General features: G+C 36.9%; 2 protein-coding genes and 1 long non-coding RNA gene across 3 annotated transcripts; all 3 read left to right on the forward strand.

Moving 5' to 3' along the window:
• The first annotated feature begins 466 nt into the window (after positions 1-466).
• On the forward strand, positions 467-14511 carry LOC112166174 (protein DETOXIFICATION 40). Its single transcript, XM_024302949.2, has 7 exons — positions 467-973; positions 1195-1826; positions 3069-3125; positions 3191-3429; positions 13095-13213; positions 13303-13389; positions 14012-14511. Exons 1-7 carry the CDS (start codon positions 527-529, stop codon positions 14087-14089), a joined length of 1659 nt encoding a protein of 552 aa, XP_024158717.2. The 5' UTR covers positions 467-526; the 3' UTR covers positions 14090-14511.
• LOC121049283 lies at positions 7250-9203 on the forward strand. The gene is made up of 3 exons (XR_005799520.1): positions 7250-7323; positions 7752-7925; positions 8519-9203. It is a non-coding gene; the product is annotated as an uncharacterized LOC121049283 (long non-coding RNA).
• Positions 14512-20339: 5828 nt separating the features above from the next.
• LOC112164993 (SWI/SNF complex subunit SWI3B) lies at positions 20340-22151 on the forward strand. Its single transcript, XM_024301371.2, has 2 exons — positions 20340-20977; positions 21082-22151. Exons 1-2 carry the CDS (start codon positions 20384-20386, stop codon positions 21892-21894), a joined length of 1407 nt encoding a protein of 468 aa, XP_024157139.1. The 5' UTR covers positions 20340-20383; the 3' UTR covers positions 21895-22151.
• Positions 22152-22231: the final 80 nt, after the last annotated feature.

The raw sequence follows: 22231 nt of genomic DNA on the forward strand, positions 1-22231 counted from the left end.
CTTTTTCTTTTCTAATCAAAAATCTTCGAGTGATAATGCTAATCTGATAGGGTTTAGGATTATAATCCTGGCATGACGAGGCACCACCTAAAGTACATCAATAATTCTCTGCCACATTATGCCTTCCCTTATTCAGCAACTCCGATCCCATACATTCAATTTTAGAATGTTTGATTTTCTGCATAAGGCAATTCCGATCCCATATGTTTAATTTTTCGTTCCTTAATTTTATACATAAAAGCTGGCAAAAATAATTTTTTCATACATAATCCAATCAAGTGAATGCTTTTTCAGAAATACGAGGCATCTAAATTAGTTATCTAAAGAGATCTATTCATTGATAAGAAGGAGAAGAAAACATTTTAAAAAAAGAAGGAGAAGGAAAAAAAAATGTATAATCAATCAATCGCACTTATTGCATAGCTTTTGTAGTAAAATTGTGAAAATTCAGATCTAGATTGACGGGGTTAAACAACACCAGAACACAGCTCCATAGTCCATACAATCTTAGTTTCACGACGTCGACATGTCAAAAACAAACTCTTTCTCTCATATGTATTTGATTTCAAATTTTCAATTAATGCAGCCTGCCTCATATAGTTCCACTGCAGCGCATATCCATCACAAACACTACACTATGGGTTCTCAAGAAGAGCTCCACCAAGCCATTTTAAGCTCCGAACCAGAACCCGAATCCGAATCAGTAGCCTCCGCTAGTCATGGCGGGGAGTCATCTCCACTTGAGAAGGTACTATCCGACACCCAGTTGCCGTGTTTCAAGAGGCTCCGATTGGCCACATGGATTGAACTCAAGCTCCTCTTCCACCTTGCTGCTCCTGCCGTCTTCGTTTACTTGATCAACAACACTATGTCACTTTCTACACGTGTCTTCGCCGGCCACCTGGGTAATCTCGAGCTTGCAGCTGCCTCGCTCGGCAATAGCGGCATCCAACTCTTTGCCTACGGCCTCATGGTACGTATATCTAACAAAAGATCGAACATCCTACGACTCTCACTTCTTTAAGGTCTATTTAGAAGTGTTTTCGTAGAAAAATCTGTCTTTGGGAACACGATAAAGGATTACGTAAACGAAAATTTCATTATCTGAATGTGCTTTTAACATTTCTAAAAGAACACCTTTGGACTTACTTTTATTCGTTTTCTTTATCTTATTCTTTTGTCTTTTTCTTGTAGTTAGGTATGGGAAGCGCTGTGGAGACTCTATGTGGGCAAGCCTACGGTGCCCACAAGTACGACATGTTAGGCATATATCTCCAAAGAGCAACCATAGTCCTAACCATCACCGGACTTCCACTTCTTGCAGTCTTCATCCTAAGCAAGCCCTTATTGCTTTTAATCGGAGAATCATCAGCCTTAGCCTCTGCGGCCGCAGTTTTCGTCTACGGTCTGATCCCACAAATGTTCGCTTACGCTGTCAATTTTCCAATCCAAAAATTTCTCCAGGCCCAGAGAATTGTGCTTCCAAGTGCCTACATATCTGCGGCTACGCTTGGGGTGCATTTATTGCTAAGTTGGGTGGCTGTATACGAGTTAGGTTGGGGCTTGATTGGTGCCTCGTTGGTTTTGAGCTTGTCTTGGTGGATCATTGTAATTGCTCAGTTCGTCTACATTTTGACAAGTAGCAAATGTAAGCAGACATGGATTGGGTTTAGTTTGCAGGCGTTTTCGGGGTTGTGGGAGTTCGTGAAGTTATCGGCTGCATCGGCTGTGATGTTGTGCTTGGAGGTGTGGTACTTTCAGGTGCTAGTGTTGATTGCTGGCTTACTAAAGGACCCTGAGCTTGCTTTGAACTCATTGTCTGTATGGTAAGGAACTAAACTCTTAACTCCATTCAATACACACACACACACACACAAATTTTTTTGGCTAAGGATGCCCTTATCTTAGCCTTCAGAATAGATTTCCAGTTTTTGCCCACTTTTCGATCACATATTCACATCGTAACCATTCAGTTCTTATTTCCTAATATATAGATCATTTCTGCAAAATTTCAGTCAAATTGATGATCTTTAAGGCATCCAAAACAGCAATTTACACGAACGAACCAAATCTTTCTAACCGAAACTGTTCGTTTATATTGTTGTAATTTGCAGTTTAGAATGTCTTAACAATCATCAATTTTGTTGAAATTTTGCTGAGATGATCGATACATTAAGACTTAAAAATTGAACAGTTAAGATGTATATGATCGAAAAGTGGCCAAAAACTGAAAATCCATATCTAAGCTTAGGTAAGGATGCCCTTAGTCAAGACGGACTCTGTATATGTGTGTGTGTGTGTGTATATATATATATATATAAAATAATGCTAACAAAGGACTTTAGAGTTGATTGATTATTACATGTAATAAACTTCTCTAATGGTTGGGATTGGCGTGACATTACATTTTCAACTTATATAGCTAGGAATATACGCGACACTGAATGGTCACAAATCATCTTCTACTATGATAGAAACACGCACACCTATACATGGGGCCTCTCCGATAATGCCAACCTCTGATGATATAGACAGCTACATAGAAATAACGACTTCCACTTGAGAAATATGTGGCTGGTCTCTAATAATAAGTGTGTACTACACAAAAGAAGAAACTCCTAATGATCAAGATCCATGTCTGTCATTAACCAAAAAAAAAACAAAATTCATGTCTGTCTATAATTGGTATGAAGTAAAGAAACTCCTACAGTTAATTAATGTAGCGCTCTTTCTATGGCGCATGCCTATCATTTATGTCTAGCTATCTTTACTATAGCGTTTGAGATAAATTTAATTCGTTTGATGCCATGCCATATACTGGTCTACCAAAAGTTTCTTCCATGCCGTAAGGGTTAATTGATAGTGACCATTCATAGTACATGAGGTTCACCTAACGAAATTTACAGATGGTAAACGAGCATATTTTTACCTTTGCTCTAAAAGGAAAAAGGAAAAAAGAAAAGAAAAAAGAACCTTGTCGAACGTCTCATTATAAGAATCCTATTATATTCATCCGTACACGTAACATGTCTATAAGCTTAATCCATGGTATGATTCATCTTGTGCAGCATGGCGATAAATGGAGAATTGATCATGGTTTCAATTGGATTTAACGCAGCTATAAGGTAAGTGATAAATTTTCAAAACTATAAATATCATTGTTGATTTGTTAATGAACATATATACGCAGTGTGCGAGTAAGCAACGAGCTGGGTGCTGGGAATCCAAAGTCAGCAGCATTCTCGGTTGTGATAGTAACACTAGTGTCGTTGGCTATTGCTATAGTTGAAGCCGTCATTGTTCTATTGCTCCGCGATGTAATCAGTTATGTCTTTACCAGTGGCGAAACTGTTGCCGAAGCCGTCTCTAAACTCACTCCGTATTTGGCCTTTACTCTAATCCTTAATGGGATTCAACCTGTCCTCTCGGGTTAGTTCGCGAGCAGTACTCTTTGAAGAGTTTATGAATTCACTATTCTTTTACTCATTTCTTATTCGAGGTTAATTATCTTTTGAAAATGACATGCATCTTTTGGCAAGTGACGTATGGCAAGATGTATTTGCCGCTTTCATAAAATTTTGTTGTTTTGGCTTTTTTGTTTTGTTTTAAGTGTGCTCATACTTTTTTTTTTGTCATATATGGTTCAATAATTATCACTTGAGATAATGTGCAGAAAAGCCTTTCATACTTTTGTTCGTCTGTATTTGCTTATCACATGCCTATCGAGCTCATATTCTTTGGTCAACTCAAGAATTTTTAAACCTTATCTTTTGTTTTTTTCTGCAAAAAAAAAAAAAAAGAAAGACCTCATCTTTTGTTCCTTTCAAGTGCAGAGGAGTACCAAATTTGGAAAGAAAGTTATATACGAATTGATATCTAGTAGTAGTGGCCAGAGTGTTATAGGAGTTTTTTTATTGAAATTTTCAAACTTACTTACTTGATCTCTTATGCCACCTCTTATTAAATTTTTAAATAGCAAATTACTCACTAAACTTCACTCAAGTTCCTCAAATAACCTCACTCATATAATTTGGAAATAAACTATTATCTTAAAAAATTTAACAATTTCAATGATTTAATTATTTTATAGATCTTTATTACATCTCCATTTCTTAATCAAATAACATAAATCTCTTATCCAATAAACCAAAAAAAATCAAACACAAGGTATTGGGTTTCAAAAATTAATTTTTAAGATTATAAGAAAATGTTTTAACATAAACTATTTTGTTTTTTTTTTATTTTTTTATTTTCTCTTTTAGCTGCGCAAAAGAAAATGAAGAGTAATCATGTTTTCTTAATTATTTATTAAATTTTCTCTATTTTCTGTACCTCATGATTAATTATTTCAAAAGTGTTTGAGTTTTTTTTAATTACTAGTTTTTTTAATTTTTTTTTTAGCAACTGTAATGTAAAGACTTAGATTTAGGTCATAATAAAATTTCTTTTGTTCTCCTTCATCAATTAAAACCCGTTCAATAGGGCTATCAATGGGTCGTGTCAGGTTAAGGTATTTGTTGTGTCACCAAATACAAACCAAAACCCAACTCATTTAATAATCGTGTCAAAAATTAAAATCCAAACCCAACCTAATTATTAAACGGGTTACCAGTTTTCAACCCGCTTAACCCATTTAATAAATAGGTCATGTCGTGTTAGACAAAATGATCTCATTTAAGGGTTAATAATGCGACCAATTTGACTGAAAATGATTAAATTTACTAAAAACTCCACAAGACGAATAATATAAATAATTATATATAATTTATAAATAATTAAAACTAATAATAATAAGAAAAATATTTCAAATTGTCTAATCCTATAATCAAATACTCCGAACGTCCAAAATTTCAAGAAGTATAGCATAATTGGGTTATACAGGTTCACTTCGTGTTATCGGGTTGACCCGTGGCCAACCCAATTATTAAATGGGTCATGGCGGGTTGACTCACGGCCTACCCTTCCTAAACTTCACTCAAGTTCCTCAAATAACCTCACTCAAGTTCAACCCGCTTTATTTCATGCGGATTTCAAGTCGTGTTATTGGGTCGTTTCAGAATTGACCAGGGTTCTAAAAATCGGCCTAGGCGGCCGCCTAGGCGGCGCCTAGGCGCTGGGCGTCGAGTCACCGTTCCGATTATAGGCTAGGCGATGGCTGTAGGCGTTTGGCTCCTTGGCGGCCGCCTAGGCGGTCTAGGCGGAGTTTAGGCGGTCTAGGAGGAGCTGCTCGGCGCTGGGCGCTGGAATATATATATATATATATATATATATATATATATATATAATTTTCAATTCCTCAAGTTGCAGGTGACGGCGGCGGCAAGGGAGGTGAGGGTTTTGAAGCGGAGGGTGTCGCGGTAAAGGCCGAGGTGGAGTTGAAGTGAGAGAGAGTCCAGGTCGGGTTCGGAGGCTTAAGAGATGGATTCGGGTTGGGACTTGAGAGAGGAAGGAGACGGAGGTGGGGAAGAGGAGGAGGGTTGGGACTTGAGAGAGGAAGGGGGCGAAGATGGGGAAGAGGAGGAGAGTGAAGGTGAGGGAAAAGGAGGTAGCTTTCTCTCTTGTTCTCCATTTTTTGGTAGAGTGAAGAGAGAGACAGAGAGGTCGGGGAAGAAGAAGCAGGAGAGAGAGAGAGAGAGAGAGAGAGAGAGAGAGAGAGAGAGAGAGAGAGAGAGAGAGAGAGAGAGAGAGAGAGAGCAGTTTTTTTTCACTTTTTGTTGTCTGACATGATAAGGTTTGAATTGAGATAAGGTCATAAGGGCACGTGAATGTGGTTGTAGTGTTTGAATATAATTACTCAATCAATTTTAGTATTTGAATATAATTATTCAATTAATTATCAAGAGTTATGTGAAAAATTTAATTCATTTGTATTTATTATTAAAATAAAATAAAATAAAATAAAAACCGCCTAGTCCCCGCCTAGGCTCCCGCCTAGGCCCCTGGGCGCTAGGCCTTTGGTTACCGCCCGACTAGCACCTAGCGTTTTTTAGAACCTTGGAATTGACAGTCCTACAGTTCAATATGTCTGATGATACATCATAGTCTTAATTCTTATTAAATGTATATAAATGCTTTAATGAGTTTGTAGTGAAATTGAAAAATGAAAAAATAGATAAGGAAGCTAATAAAGAATGCAATCTACTAATATTGAATTGGAAAGTTTTGAGAAAATAAATATAATATTTTTTGGTATAATTATTGTCCTTAATAGTCAATTTATAGAAGGTTATATATATCATTTAATAATTTATAATATAGTGAGGTCAAGTAAGCAGATTAGAGATCCCAATAGAAACACTCCTTGCTTAATCGTAATACATATGACAACTGAGCTATCATTTCACTTAAATGTCATCATTTGTATGTCAAAATTAATATATATAAAAAATGCTATAACTACAATCTAAAATTTAGAGTCGAGCATTTACTTTGTAAAAAGAGATTTTATCACAAATATATAGTGTATGAAATATGGATGATTCTACAATTTAATTGGTGTATGAACTTTAAAAACTATTAGAATTGTGTATGAACTTTGCATTTCAACATCATTTTGATATATCAAACTAACACCGTTAAGTTCTATAGTTGGAGTACTGTTGGAATTTTTGCAAAAACTTTAATATATCATGCAGATGAACAAAAACGTTCCCAACTAAGAACTAGCCTTCAACATGCCACAATTCACCTAACGACCTCTTGTCTAAGCGGTTACTAATAGGGCGGAATCACTGCTGCCTTAGTGAAGAACAATTCTGGTAAATGCAAGATATTTTTAAAAATAATTGCAGGTCTTCTAACAGATATATAAAGACTAAGAAACAGATAGAACAAATATTTTTGTGACAATATAATGGGCACACTCTAGAATTTATTTATTGAACATAAATACAAACTAATAAACTCAGAGCCTCACTCTTGGGTACGGAGCTAAAAGCTGTTTAGTTACTCATAACTGAGTTTGCAAGTACTTACTTGGAATAAAAGCACACTCCACACTGGAGCTTACTGGAAGGAAAGAGCACACTGCTATGTTCTATGACTTTGGCTTTCTTACTCTTTGAGCGTTCGATCGACTTGTGGTTCTGGCATATTGATCGTAATAGCATTCTAGAGGCTTTAGGTGGTCTAGGATGAGGTTTCGCCTCAATTGGCATTACTTTCAGGGTTGTTGTTCTATTAGGGTATTCGAACTTTAATCACTTGGTGATTCGTATATTGATTTGAACCATTGGTGATTAGGTGCTTCTCGAGGTGATTTGGATGAGTTGTTGGTGTGAGTGTTAGTTCGATTCTGTATAGAAGACGCAACAGGATTCTGAGGTGAGTAATCTCCCAACGTTCATTTACGAACGGAGTGACCTTTATTGTTTTAAGAGTTATTTAGTTAACTGCAAACTATAGTTGGTATTAGTGGAGTTCCCGAGTGAATGACCATGTATATATATATTTACATGAAATATGTATATTCTTATGGGTTGATGAGTGAATTAAACAATAGGGATTGATGGGTTTCATTGTATTGTTTTGAGGCTTGACTTTTCGAGAAACATTATTTTAGGAATTAAGAATTTTTATGGTTTGAAAACTGTCAAGATTTGGTGTGAGTTGGTTTAATGAGATGTGAACGCTTTGATCTAAAGACCGGGGGTCTAAAGATCTGAGAATCACAAGTGGTGATTTTTCATTTTGATTTAATTTAACATTTTGGGTCTAGTGCGACTTGCTTAATGTTTTGATCTGGCGACCAGGGAGGTCTGATGATCGGAGGTCACGAGGTGACATTTCCTTTTGAGAGTCGAGCAACTTTGGTCTTGAGTGACTGCTTTGAAATATTTTGATATGACGACCAGGGAGGTTTGAGGATTCAGGGTTGCTGGGAGTGACCTCAGGCATATATATCGGGACTTCACGCCTTTGGCCGGGTGAGTGGAAACAATCAATTAGAGCTCTAGTCTGTTGCCATTGTACATTATGGAGGGTAGCGGGGAGCTACTTGATGCTCATGAGTACGTGTTTTCAAAGGAACTATCAGGGATTCTTTCCTTTAAATGTCCAGGGAGGACTTGTGTATCATATTTAATTGCCAGAGTTTCAATTATTATGTTTTTGTCACGGTGTGACTTTTGTTGTGTTCTTTGGGCGAAAAGCATATTTAAATTATTAGAGTTTCAATTTATATGATCTTGTCACGGGGTGAATTTTGTTAATTTAAGAACATATTTTAAAACGAAGTTTCGGGAATTGTTTCTTTTAAACATCCGGGGTGGACTTTGGTAACATATTTTAATTTCAGAGTTTCAGTTAATATGATTTTGTCATGGGGTGGCTTGTGTCGTTTTCTTTTGGGAAAAGAATGTATTGTTTTGGGAAAACATGGTGTGTGTTCATTTTTCATGAGTTGATGGGTTTTCCTTGTTGGGTGAGTTGTGCTTGTGTGTTTTGAGTTACTCATACGAGCTTTCATAAGGTTACCTAGTTGTTTTATGGCAACCCAATACACTATTCAATGGTGTAGGGGTTAATCCTACAGGTCAGGGTAATCGTGGCTAAAGTTGAAGTCGCGTGCTTACAGCTATAAGGTAGGAAGCCAATTTTTGTGACTTTACCGTTGAAAAAACTTTCGTTGTAGTAGCTCTTATGACCATTTACTTATTATTTTGTTGGGCAATTTAATTCGTATGCTTGTGTAATATTTGACTGTGCAGAGCGAGTCTGTATTGACATAGTGGATTCAGGGCATCAGTATGTACTTGGTTTAAAAGGAAAAAGTTTTCCAGGTATTTTGTATTGATGGCTGAACCATCACGCATGTATAATTATGGGATTAAATATCAATTTTTGTTTGTGTTTAAAAATTGGGGCGTGACATCGCTAGTTTCTTCATCTTCAGAAGAAGAAAAATCTTCGATAAGCAATTCCTTTTGTTGCTTAATTTGAAACACATGTTCAAATCTGGGCTTGTAGTGCTTATGATCACCACTATTTCGTTGCGATCTCTAATATTGAGTAGTGAAGTTTAGACCAACTACACTTTTTGCTTGGGTCAATCTATCGGCCCAAAACATTCTGTCTCCTTTTTTGAAGCCCATAGCTTCTTCATCTTGAGCAGTTAGAGAAGGAAATCATTTCCCAACAAGAAATCTGATCCTTGGCCTTCTGATTACCAAAGAGTGTTGATGATAAATGTTCCTCCACCAATGGTGATATGAACATCTCTAGCTACCTTTTTCATGGTTAAATGGCTTCCATCAAATTGGACACCAGTAGCTATTTTTTTATTATCTTCTTTCCAGAATTCTTCTGGAATTGCAATTCTTTTTGCAACTATGAATCCTAATCCATTATCATCAAATGCATGTATATGATACTTTTTGTGATCAGGAAATTTCAATCCAATCTCTATGTAGTTGCTGTATCTACTAATAGAGATGATTTTTGATTATTGAAACTCATTTTCTTGAGCTTGTTTCTGTGGTATGGATGGTTTACATTCTTCTGGAACGTTTTCTGGCTTAACCAGTTCTATATTTTCATCGATCATTTCTTCCTTTATTTTTTAGAAAAATTAAGTAATTTCTTGGAACAAAGTTTCTATCTTTTTATTTTTTTGTTCTGAGAAATATTCTTCATATTCTTGTTCCACTAATTGACCAATAAGGCCATTCTTGGTTTTTCTTCTTCCTTAAGCTATGAAGCATTTTTTGTGATAGGTCTTTTTCAACTCTTTACTGAACATAGGAAGTCTATTCTTTACATGACATAAGCAGTAGTCAGAAATGAATGTACCAGGGTTAACCTGATATGAAAACATTTTCTATTATGTCTTGCTTTCTTTCCATTTTTTTATTTTAAGAACATTCATCTGTTTGGATTCTAAATATTCAATATTCTAATTCAGAATCTGAATCTGAATCAGATGAGGATTCTTCTGACCAGGTAAAGTAAACTGACTTGTCATCATCTTCTTCATTGGAATAAACTATTTCATACCCTTTCATATTTGCTATTTCTACTATAGGCTCATATTCTTCAAATAGAGTTTTTGTAGATCGTTGATTTTTTTCTGGACATTCATTAGCATAATGCCCTTCAGCTTTGCATAACCAGCATCTGCAAGCTTTCTTGCCTGGTTGTTTATTCTGATGGTTGGTTTGATGATTCTTCTTTTTCTTGAAGAATTTTTTCTTTGGATTTTCATCATGTTTCTTGAAGTTGGAACTTTTCTTAAACTTCCAATCTTTTTTGTTTTCTTTCTTTCTGAACCATTTTGAGTAATAATTTTCTTTTTTTCTTTTTTCAAAATTTAGACTCATGACATCCCCAATTGGCAGGCATATCCAGTATTCCGTAACAGAAGTTTTCAACTCCTTTGAGAGCATAGATATTAGATTTGGCCGTTTCTTTAATATTTTCACTCATATTTGAGAGATCTCTACAGAATTGATCATATAGGGGTATTGCAAAATCACATGGAGATTTTAATTTTTTTTGTTTCTTCTAGCCAGTCTCTTCCTCTGGCAGTCTCTTTGAAAGACAAATAGTTTTTTTTTTGCTATTCCAATGAGAGTAGTTTCATAGTATACCTGAAGATCTGGTGCTTCAAATTTTCCAAGGGTAAGAGCAGAGCCCATCATATGGCTATCTACCCACTGGTCAATAGCTTTTCTTTTATCTAGAGCTTTGTCTAGATTTAGCCATATACCATAATTCGTGATTCGTACCTTTGGCATATTGTCCTGTGGGACAAATGTTTGAGAATTTCTTTCTTCTTTTTTGCCTGTAGGGGCTTTTTCTATAGGGAGTTTCAGTTTTCCCTTTTCTCTGATGATAAAAGTTTTGGAATTGGAGCTTTCTACATCTTCCATTTCTATATCTTGATAAGGAAGGACTTTTCTTACCTTTCCTGTTTTGAAAATTTTCATTTCTTCTATTAGTTGTTCTAATCGTTCAGTATTTTGGTAAGATTCTGCTTCATCATAGAGGTCATAGAGTTTTTTTGCTTTAAGCATATTTACTGGTCTATTTAGATTAGCTTCTAATTCTTCTTCAGTAATAGGATCTGTTGGTTCTTCAACAATGAATTTGGTACCACTAACACTAGCTTCTCTAATGTTGTAGCATCTTCTGAGATGATTTTTGTTTATCCTGACATTTTCAAGACATACATCACTTTTTCTATTATCATCAAATTTTAGACTGATATCTTCAATCTTTCTGCTTTCATATATTGCCTCTTTGGCACTTTCTGGTGGTTTCTTTGGACCAGATAATTTCCATTATATAGGAAAAGTTACTTCATTCCAAGTAACCTTGTGAATTTGCTGTGAATGGTTTTTCTGACCGGTGAGGTATCCAGTAGTAAGACCTGAGATATTGGATATCCTTGTCTTTGGTTCTACTGTGGTACTTATCAGTTTTATAGTATATTTTGTATACTTTTGCGAGTTCTTGCATATCTTCTTTCATAGATATGTCATCAGTCTTGACTCTTAGTCTCAGACAGTGAGCTGCATCTTTCAAGCTTGTTGAGAAATTTGGGAAACAGTTGAAATATGCCACTTGATTGCATAAAGTTGCTTCAAGTGTTCCCAACAGACTAGTTTGAAAATATGTTAGTCTATTGTCTTGTAAGACACATAGAACTGAACAGTTTATGCCTTCTCGGGCAAGAAGTTTTATGCCAATTTAGATTGCTCAAATGTGCATAAATTTATAATTCTTTGCCTTTGCTCTGGCAACTTCTTGAGGAGTGATCATTAAGAGATCTATCTCTTCTGTTGTGGAAGGAGTTATAAATTCCAATAATTTGAAATGGTGGCTGTTCTTCAATTCAATCTTTCCTCTTTTATAGATTTGTTTGAAATCTAATTTTGGAATTGTGGAGTTTTTCACCTCCTGTTCTATTTCATTGTATTCAAATTCTTCTGCATTTAGGAGTTGTACTTCTTCTTTTTTTGTCCAAAAAATGCTCATCATTTTGACAACTCTTGCTACCAAGTGCTTTGGTTTTTCGTAACTGATACTAGTTAGACTAGTAGAGGGTTCTAGAAAAATCATGTTTGGAACATGATTCTTCTCAAGTTTTTCTAATATATGGTTTGAATCCTTTAGCTTTCTTTGATTTTATTGGAGGCTTTTTCTTATCATTCAGTATATTTTTCATAGAATCCAACATTTTTTGTTGTTCATTGACTTTTCTGACCACACTTGTTAGCTGTTCTTCTTCCCTTTTAGGAAGTTATTTGATATAATCTATTTTATTTTCCAATTTTTCTAATTGGTAGATTATATCTGGTAATTTTTCTAGATGATCTTGATATCTAGATAATTCTTGTATCAAGTTCTGATGTCTCTCATCAGAAGATTTTAGTAGAGAATTCAACTTCTCTAATATTAATTCAGACATTGTCCTCATTAGGGATTCTCTTTTTGAGCTCTTTTTACAAGATCTGATACCAGTAGACTGCGGATCTAACCGATGCTCAAATAATCAAGAGATTTTTGTTCCTCCTTAAGGATGAATTTCAATTCTTCAATATTTTTCTCAATTCTATAAATATTTTTTTGTACTAGGAAAATTCATTCCTAGTATTCTGGAGTTTCTCTACCGAGTCTACCTCTATAGTCTTTTGCTTTTCTCAAATTTTCTTGCTTTTCTGCTAAATCTTTATCAAATTTTCGACAGTTTGCAAGTAAATCTATTGTAGACAGAATACAATTTAAATGTGTGATTATGAATAGTGAAAATAACTGTTTACATTCAAGTGCAGAGGATAGATCTATAGCTGCAATATATCAAACAAATAAACTCAAAAATATGGGCCCACTACGCTTTGTCAACTTTAAAAAAAAAAAAAATAACGGAAAAGCTAACGGCGTACACCAAAATGAAAGATTTTAGCAAACTTGATATATATACTAACATGATAGTTATGAAATAGTATACCAACAAGTGTAAAAATGCCTAAAGTTGGTACATGGTCTGTGATGTTTTCCCTTGTAAAAATATAGACCGGTGACAATATTTAAGCGGTGGTACTGAATCCTCCGTAGTGATCGATTTGCATATCTCTGATCACTGTTTATTGTAGGGGTGGCTGTTGGGTGTGGGTGGCAAACCTTTGTGGCATATGTGAATGTGGGATGCTATTACGTGGTTGGAATCCCATTAGGCTGTCTTCTGGGATTTAAGTTCGATCTTGGTGCTCAGGTACGTACACATACTATATGCACTGCATGCATGCATATGCTTCAGTCAAAGATAACCAAAAAAGTTCACAACTTAATATATGGATGCAGGGAATATGGTCAGGGATGATAGGAGGAACATTGATGCAGACCATCATCTTATTGTGGGTAACATTTCGTACGGACTGGATTAAAGAGGTACGTAATTAATTACATAAATGACTGGAATATATGGAAGCTTTACCTTGGATTAACCCCTTCCCTCCATTTTCTATTAAATAATTCTTAGGTTCACCTCTCGGGTAAATGAACATATTCACCCCTATTGTCGATTATCATACTTTTATTTAATAAATTTATAATTCAACGGTCCATATCTTAAATTAGCCTTTAAAGATCATCTCTGTAAAAAATCAATCGAATTAGAAATCGTTTAATTATCTAATTGAATCAAACAAATGGATGGTTCTAACAACACTTACTACTATTATGATAAACCGTCCATGTATTTCATAGAAATGAATAACTGAAAGGTCTTCAATTTGATTGATTTTTTAAAAAACTAATCTTTGTATTACGTTATACAACATGAATGGTTGGATTAGAAAATCATAAAGTTATTATGCGTTAATCGACAATGAGGGTGAATATACTCATTCACTCTAAGAGTGAACCTAAGAATTGTTCTTTTCTATTAATCCCTACCCTTTTCTGTCCAGTCTTATTAGTTCACTAAATATTAATTAACTTACACAGTATTCAGTGGAATAAGCTACGCGATATATTTTGTTGTGAGAATTGAATGGATCGGTTGTTTCAGGTGGACACGAGTAAAAAGCGTTTGGAAAAATGGGACGAGTCTAATAAACAGCAGCAGCAACCTCTTCTCAAAAGCTGATCAATCAAATTGATCGAAGGCACAAGTTTCCAACAATAATAGTTTGCTAATCAACTTGATTTGATTAGTAAGAGTACCAATGAACACCCCACCCCAAAAAAAATAAAAATAAATAAATAAAATTGTATTGCATAATAAGATTATATATTGCATGAAATAGGATGAAATTAATCAATGAGAATATGAGATGATTAAAGGGCGCGCGTGCATGCCAATATGCCAAGCATGAAGGGAGGGAAACAATACATCACACAAAGAGAGTGGCAAGCGACTGAGCTAGCATGAACTTTATGTGCCTGTAATTCTAAGTTACTATTTGAGCAACCAATTAAGTTAAGCTCATGCTTTCCCATGGGCATTCATTAATCGCAACTCCTGAAATTTCATAATATGTACATTTACCGAATATAACTTCTTGAACTGTAAGAAATAAAAGATAGAGTTATTCCAGTTCATCAAAAAACAAAAACAAAAACATCTTCACAAATCACAAAGTTTTCATTCTCTCATTAACACTGTTACAGACCGGCAATAACATTTCAAATTGTTCATATTTTTGGGATCCCATGGACACTGTTTCAAATTCATGTCGTTGTATAGCAATCCCAAAACTATGATACGGACACACGATCACAATACTTCATTACAGAAACAATGATACAAATTAATTAGCCTAGATAGTTGATACATGGGCAGTCTAGCTAGCAGAACCAAACCATACGTACATTACATGCCACTGCCCAAACATTGTGTGAAGACTCTATTATATGAAGGTTGAGAGGACAGTCAACTATGAGACAGTACGGCCGGCATGGTACCATTGGTATGGAAGACTATTTTTTTTTTTTTTTATACGATTGCCTTGAGGGAGTTGACTTTTTTTGGCCAAAAACTATGAATAATTTGGGAACATATCTGCTATCCCATTACTTTCCAACCAGGCAAACCCTCACACGGATAATGAACATTTTATAGTGCTTCAATACATAATGCAGCCATGTTATGGGTTCCATCTAACCATGTTAGATAGATCCATATATACTGCAAAGAAGGAGTCCTATAAAGCCATTAGTATAAAGGTCATACATAAAAAAAGTAAACACAATCAGATTAAGAACTAGGGTACGTACTCTAAGAACTATGCTATAAACTATCTATGGAAACAATTTAACAATTTATAAACACCAGAATTTCCAAACCAAGCTGGTATATATTTCTGAAAATGATGGAGAAGAAAGTTTAAGAGGTAAAACACAAATTTAGAGTGCAAGTGAACAAAGGTTGAAGGCTGGCAATGGCTCCTCTCCACGGCCAAACAAGCTCTTGCAAGTTTTCAACTGCCTAAACACTTGTTTATAAACTACAACTCTCGCCGCAGATATACTTAGCAGCATGCTCTTCCTCAACTTCTTCAATCTCATCCCGAACTTAACCTTCAATTTCCGTATTCTAATCTTCAAATTGGAAGGCCTTCTACGATACTCGGCTTGCTGCATCACTTTGTAGACCAAGAACTGCGCTCGTCGATGAATGATCTCTTCCGGGTCTTCCTTATCGATCTTCGAGTACCCAGTACGCTTCCTTACACCAGCCATTGAATTTCCTTCCAACAAAATCCCGCAGCACTGTGCTTGAGAGAGAGAGAGAGAGGTGTTGTGTATTGTGTAAGCTCAAATGGTGTCAAGTGGAATTTATAGAGGGGATTGAAGAGTTGGTATTGGAGGTGGTGTATAATATAGGAGGGTCATATTTGGTGATGAAGGATAGCATGTGCGCTACTAATTTTAGTAGACAATTGAATACAATTTTAAATAATGGAGGAAAAACCTGCAGGCATTGAGCTGGCCTTTTACATCGATCATCAACATGTTGTGAATTAATTAATTAAATCCTGCTCTCAAATAAGAGAGGATGACATTAGAAAGACTTCCTCTCATTGATTATAATTTGCAGTAGCTAGAAATAATCACCAGATAATTAGGTATTCTGTTAGCAAATGACCAGATATTAGGTTTATGTAATTAAATGAATTATATAAAGGGTTAACAGATCGGGACCTTAGGGTTTGGATCAGATGCCATCATGCCAATGAGGAACAGAAAGGGAAATGGAATTACATTACGTAAACCATGTGGTAATTAAGGTGATCAATTCACAAAGCAACGATATATTGTGACTGGCATGGTATTGGGAATGAAGTTCAGAACTTAGAGCATTTTTAGCAATGCTAGCAATTTTTGAGTCAAATTTTAGCTAAAGTAGCTAAAAAGTTATTTTAGCTAGCCACTTTAGAATTACGTCTGCATCAATGCTCTCTATTTTTTCTAGTTTTGAATTTATATTATTTTTTAAATGAAGATTAAATAGTTTAAATGTATTTATAAATTACATAAAATAACTTAAAATGAATGTTTTAAATTATAGAGAGCCTCATCCCGCTCTCTATATTTGGGAGCGAGATAGCTAAAAGTTATAATAGAGAGCCACTTAGGAGTCTGGTGCAGCTGCTAAAATAGATAAAAAGCTATACATGCTCTCCAAAATAGCTAAGGAGTCAAAATAGAGAGTCTGCTAAAGATGCTCTTAAGTATTAGTTCATGCATTTACTTTAGTACATGTATTAGTACAACATTGAAAAGTGTGTATCTTAATCAAAATCATCAGCGTTTATATAGGTACATGAATGTGGGTGTGAAATCTTGTTAGAGATGTGGTCTAAAGCGCTCTGCGATGATGTAAGTTGAGTAGTTGATGATCCAGAAATTACCCGTCATGATGTCAAGATAATGTAGCCACAACCGTGACGCAAAACAAATAAGTTAGGTTCGTATGCATCCGGAATCGGTGGTATGTTTTATGCATGATCCGTGCATGTCATGTTACATGTTAGATCTAATATCACTAAATCGGCATCATTGCATGTTAACCAACATTTGAAATTTAATTTACGATCAAATGTTCCGATCATATATGAGCAATATCGAATTTGACTTGTCAATCCACCTACATATCCATTCTATTATTCGGATAATCAACTTAAGTAGTAATTTCCGAAATCATTATAATTTCCAAATATAAACAAGCACACCGTCAAATTAGTACAATGGAGCTGTGAAAAGTTGCAGGCTGGCTGGCCATGCCGGCGGCCATTAGTGAGATGGCCTTTGAAGTCAAATAGGGTAGAGAGAAAACATGAGGCTTGCCATGTATACAACAGACAGAAACCTCCACCGGCATGAAGGATCTTTTTGAAAAAACAAATTGAATATCGAGTCAAAAGAGAGTGATGGCTTATTGGCTTTGAAATATACTAGTGGTTTCACAGTGCCTTTCCAATTTTCAAGTCAACCCTGAGCCCTAACCTCCACCGGCCTCGATCTGCCTGACAAGAACAACAGTGACAACGTTAGTATTATTATAATTCAAGCCTGAAAATTATGCAAATGTATTTATATATATCTGTCATATGTATTAGAAAAAGATGACGTTTCGTCCATTAATGGTGAGTATATTAGTACACCATGCTTGCATAATTGCGTTTAATATTTTGGCGATTTTGTTTGATAGGTTGTTTTGGTTCAATTTCGTACTCTTTCCCTCCACGATTCTTTTCTTATAGTGATATAACAATTAGTAGCTATTCATTAGGCGTGAGCTAAGCTTCAATGATTTCATATAAAAAATTTGCAACTGTTTTATTGTAAGAAAGAAAGGAAAAAATTATATTATGGGTGTGTGTTATGATGTTCAAGTGTTATAAAAAAAAAAAAAATTTAAAATTAAAATATTGAGTTTGAATGGCATAGCTCTAAACTTACCTAAAAAAGAAAGGGGAAACAATCCCCAACTGAGAAGAAGAAAAGGTCCAAAGGAAAAGAAAAAAAATAAAAAATTGGATATGATACGAGCCCAACTGTTCAAAGCCCTGCCCAATGCATTGCCAGGCCAGTTGCAAAGACCCAATTTTGTTCAAGAAAGGCCCGCTGTCAGAGCCTACAACGCTTCAAGGCCCACTTTCCTTTTTCTTTTCTTTTTTGCTTCTCGCTATCAAAGATTGAACATGAGATTGTCAAAAAAAAAGGAACATGAGAGTAACGGCTCAAAATTTCACGATTAATAGATGAATAGTTGAAAACTGACCCATCTATTATTGGCATATCAATAACATGATGAAAAACCATAAATGTAAGAGAATTGTTCTGAGTTGATAATTATGTACAACCATATACATAATATGTATATCAAGCTGTAAAAAAATTGAGATGTAAGAAGAAACTTAAATTATCTAATTAATATGGTCTTTGTGCTGCATTTAGTCTTTGTGAATATTATAACGTTAGAAAATACATTATTGTCCAAGAGTTGCGCCTATGCTATATTTTAACTAGGGAATATCTCTAGCAAATTCAATATAATCTTTTTTTCTATTTGGATGGTAATTTAGAAATGAAATACACAGTGATATATGAGAGGGTCTAACACTCTAAAACAGCAAGTAAACTATAACAATTCGGAATATTTTTTGCATAGCAACCTTGAGAAGTATCTGAGTCATGAGAATAAGAAGATCGTGAACAATAATTGCCATGATAACTACTCATTAGCAAATTTAGAATATGTAAATATACATGATATAGAATTTCTAACGATAAATATTTTGTATCGATAAATAAGATCGTATATAGAGTGGATTACTATCAAATATATTTAAATTGGGTTGAATCTGAATTTTAATAAAATAAAATTGAGCTGTATTGGCCTCCACAATTACAAAATGACATTGCACCAAGTCAATTACAACGCAAAAAAAAAAAAACAAAAAAACAAAAAATCCCCACCACACAAACTATCATAGCAATAAAACCTTTGTACCACTTACCACAATCATCCTCAAAATACTTAAACACTTGAATTTGCCAATTTGGTTCTTCATGCTACTCAAGCTTCCGCACTCATCCCTCAAAATTAATTACATAGGTAATTTTTGCAAAACTATTTTTATAGATAATTTAGGGGGGTGAAATTTGCACCCCTAAATTTACAAACCACACCCCATTTTATTTTTTTAATAATATTTCTTATCATCTCTTTTCCCACTTCCTAAAACACCCTCAAAGTCTCTATCCCCCCCCCTCTCTTCCAGACCACCACCAAGTTCCCTGTTCTTCTTCCCACTGTCTGCCAAGTCCTCAACATCCACTGCTGGAACCGCAGTCAAGGTCGCCGCCGCCGCACCAAAATCGAAGGGGAAGGCGAAGCCCAAGAACCTTTTCTTCAAAGCAAAGAAAACCGAATCATAATTTGGGTCCATTGATTACCATATCAAGATCATGAAGAACCACACAACCAAGCGCTTACATACATATTCTGTGATCGATTCGTTAGGTAATCTTTTTCGCAAAATTAAAGCCGTTTAAGCCATAATTCGATGAAACTCATTAAAATCAAGCACCCCATTTCCATCAGTATCATTAACTTGGATCATAGTCGCACACTCCTCATAGGACTTGGTGTCTCCGAGTAAGCAGACGCCGACGCGATCAAGCCCAAGAGAAACGTCAACAGGAATGCTGGCATTCTGAAGCCAATCTTCCCGATCTTCGCCAAGGACTCCACCGCCACCGCCACCGCCATTATCAACCTCCACCACCTTACAATAACCTCTCATTGACCGTGAAAACCTTAAGTCCGAGCATTCTCATCATCATCTTCGTCGTCATCATTGTCGCCTCATTCTTCCTTTGCCGAATCCAACAACCGCTTCCTCCGCCACATCACTCCCTCTTCTGGCGACGACGCCCCCGCCCGAGTATCTCATGCTGAATCTGCCGCCGCCTCGCTCCCGGTCTTCGCCTTCTCCGCCATCAAGCACCGCCGAGCCTCCTCCACTGCCGTCGTCGCTTCCGACCTCGAAGTTCGAGCACGACGATCAACTCCGGCTACTCCCTCTCTGTTGTCACGTAAGCCTTCCCACGTATCGTGCATCGACACGTGGCTCCACTCCTAGCAGACCTGCCCTCTCTGCCGGTCCCCGATTTCCTCGTCCGACTCCGAGCTCATGAAGATTGGGAAGAAGAGAGAGAGAGAGGACCTTGGTGGTGGTCTAGAAGAGAGGGGGGGGGAGGAGAGATAGAGACTATGAGGGTGTTTTAGGAAGTGGGAAAAGAGATTATAAGAAATATTATTAAAAAATAAAAAGAAAAAGAAAAACAAAGCCCTAAACTTGTGATAAAAGAAAAAAGAGAGAAGAATAGAAAAGCCCATATCCCACTTTTAAACCTCTCATATCTTCCAATGACTACCAAATCCATCCAAGAGCTTCTCAATCTTCTCAATCCTCCTCCCTCCTCCTCCCCCGCCGTGAAGCCCGAGATTCCGGCCACTCCAGCCACCGGCGCACGCCCTCCTCCACCGCCGCCGACAACCTCCGACGCCGACACCATCTTCATCCCCAGCTACTCCAGCTGGTTCTCCTTTGACCGCATCTACCAAACCGAGCGCCGATCCCTCCCGGAATTCTTCAACTCCCGCTCGCCGGCCAAAAACCCTAACCTCTACAAGTACTACCGCAACCACATCATCAAGCACTACCGCTCCAACCCCGGCCGCCGCCTCACTTTCACCGACGTCCGCAAAACCCTAGTCGGCGACGTCGGCTCCATCCACAGGGTCTTCAATTTCCTCGAGGCTTGGGGTTTGATCAATTACGCTCCCTCGATCAAGTCGCTGAAATGGGAGGAGAAGGACGCGAAATCCGCCGCCGCGCACGGCGGGGCTCAGTCGCCGAAGCCCGGTCCAAAAGACGCGTCTGCCCCTAACAAGGACAAGAAGAGGACCTGCAATGGCTGCAAGTCTCTCTGCAGCATTGCCTGCTTTGTTTCCGAAAAGGTATCCCTCATTCTTTCACTGCTGTAATTGAGTTTGATTAATTCGATTTTCGCGGCGAAAAAGACTTGAATTTTGATGTGTTAGTGTAATGTTGTTTGGTTCAGTATGATATGACTCTATGTGCAAGATGTTATGTTCGTGGGAACTATCAGATTGGTGTGAATTCTTCGGATTTTAGAAGGGTTGAGATTAATGAGGAGACTGGGGATGGTTGGGCAGATAGAGACACATTGCATTTGCTAGAAGCACTCATGCATTATGGCGATGATTGGGGGAAGGTTGCGCAACATGTTGGTAGAAGCGAGAAGGAATGTGTGGCTCACTTCCTCAAGCTTCCTTTTGCTGATAAACCGATAGATGATTTGGATTCCGAGAAGTTGGATGGTAGTGGTGTGAGTCCGTTGAAGGAGGGGAATGGGGATGATGAGGTTGGTTTGGAGAGTAAGAGGATGCGTCTCACGCCTCTTGCGGATGCCAGCAACCCGATCATGGCTCAGACTGCGTTTCTGTCTGCTTTGGCGGGTGTAAAGGCTGCAGAAGCTGCTGCTCGTGCTGCTGTGACAACCCTGTGCGAGGCAGATTATGAAACAAGTAGGATGAGTGTTGGACCTCAGGGCATGAGTGGGGGTGTTGCTGTGTCAGATGGAGACACTGAAGCTAGATTGAATGCAATGGGAGGCGCTTTTGTGGATGCGAATTCGGAGCTGGAGAAGGAGGGGTTGGGTGTGGAGAGAGCAATTTCTGGGATTACAGAGGTGCAGATGAAAGAGATTCAAGATAGGATTGTTCGTTTCGAGGAATTAGATTTGCAGTTGGAGAAAGAAAAGCAACAACTGGAGCAAATGAAATCAATGCTGTTTGTGGATCAGCTTACGCTTTTGTCTCATAAGAGATCTGCACCTAAAACCAAAAGCTAGAGGAGGATGCATTAGTAGAATGCAAACACGGATGGACTTTCTGTAGTTCATGTATGTTCTTCCAAGTAGACCGATGTAGTATTATTAGCATTTTATTGCAAACTCGCATTATTCAAGGAGAGACAACTTTGATTCTCAGCAGAAAGCAATGTCGGCTTTGCTTGTTAATACCTAACTGCAAGTAGGCGACATTCTTCAAGTCTGAAATTCAGTTTAAGCAGATTGCTCATTGCTGTTTCTAGGGGGGTTTTACAATTTGGAACCAAGAAAAATGACACACAGTAGTGTTTTGTTTCCTGTATGTTTGTTTTAGGTTGCATGAACACCATTTTGTGCA

The sequence above is a fragment of the Rosa chinensis genome, chromosome 5 (assembly GCF_002994745.2).
Source record: "Rosa chinensis cultivar Old Blush chromosome 5, RchiOBHm-V2, whole genome shotgun sequence".
NCBI lineage: Eukaryota > Viridiplantae > Streptophyta > Magnoliopsida > Rosales > Rosaceae > Rosa > Rosa chinensis.

Excerpts from the sequence above, each read along its gene's own strand:
- LOC112166174 (XM_024302949.2), top strand. The coding sequence starts at position 527 with ATGTCAAAAACAAACTCTTTCTCTCATATGTATTTGATTTCAAATTTT. Across the intron at positions 974-1,194 it reads TCTTTGCCTACGGCCTCATG|TTAGGTATGGGAAGCGCTGT; the intron begins GTACGTATATCT and ends TTTTTCTTGTAG. Across the intron at positions 13,390-14,011 it reads GTACGGACTGGATTAAAGAG|GTGGACACGAGTAAAAAGCG; the intron begins GTACGTAATTAA and ends CGGTTGTTTCAG.
- LOC112164993 (XM_024301371.2), top strand. The coding sequence starts at position 20,384 with ATGACTACCAAATCCATCCAAGAGCTTCTCAATCTTCTCAATCCTCCT. Across the intron at positions 20,978-21,081 it reads CCTGCTTTGTTTCCGAAAAG|TATGATATGACTCTATGTGC; the intron begins GTATCCCTCATT and ends TGTTTGGTTCAG.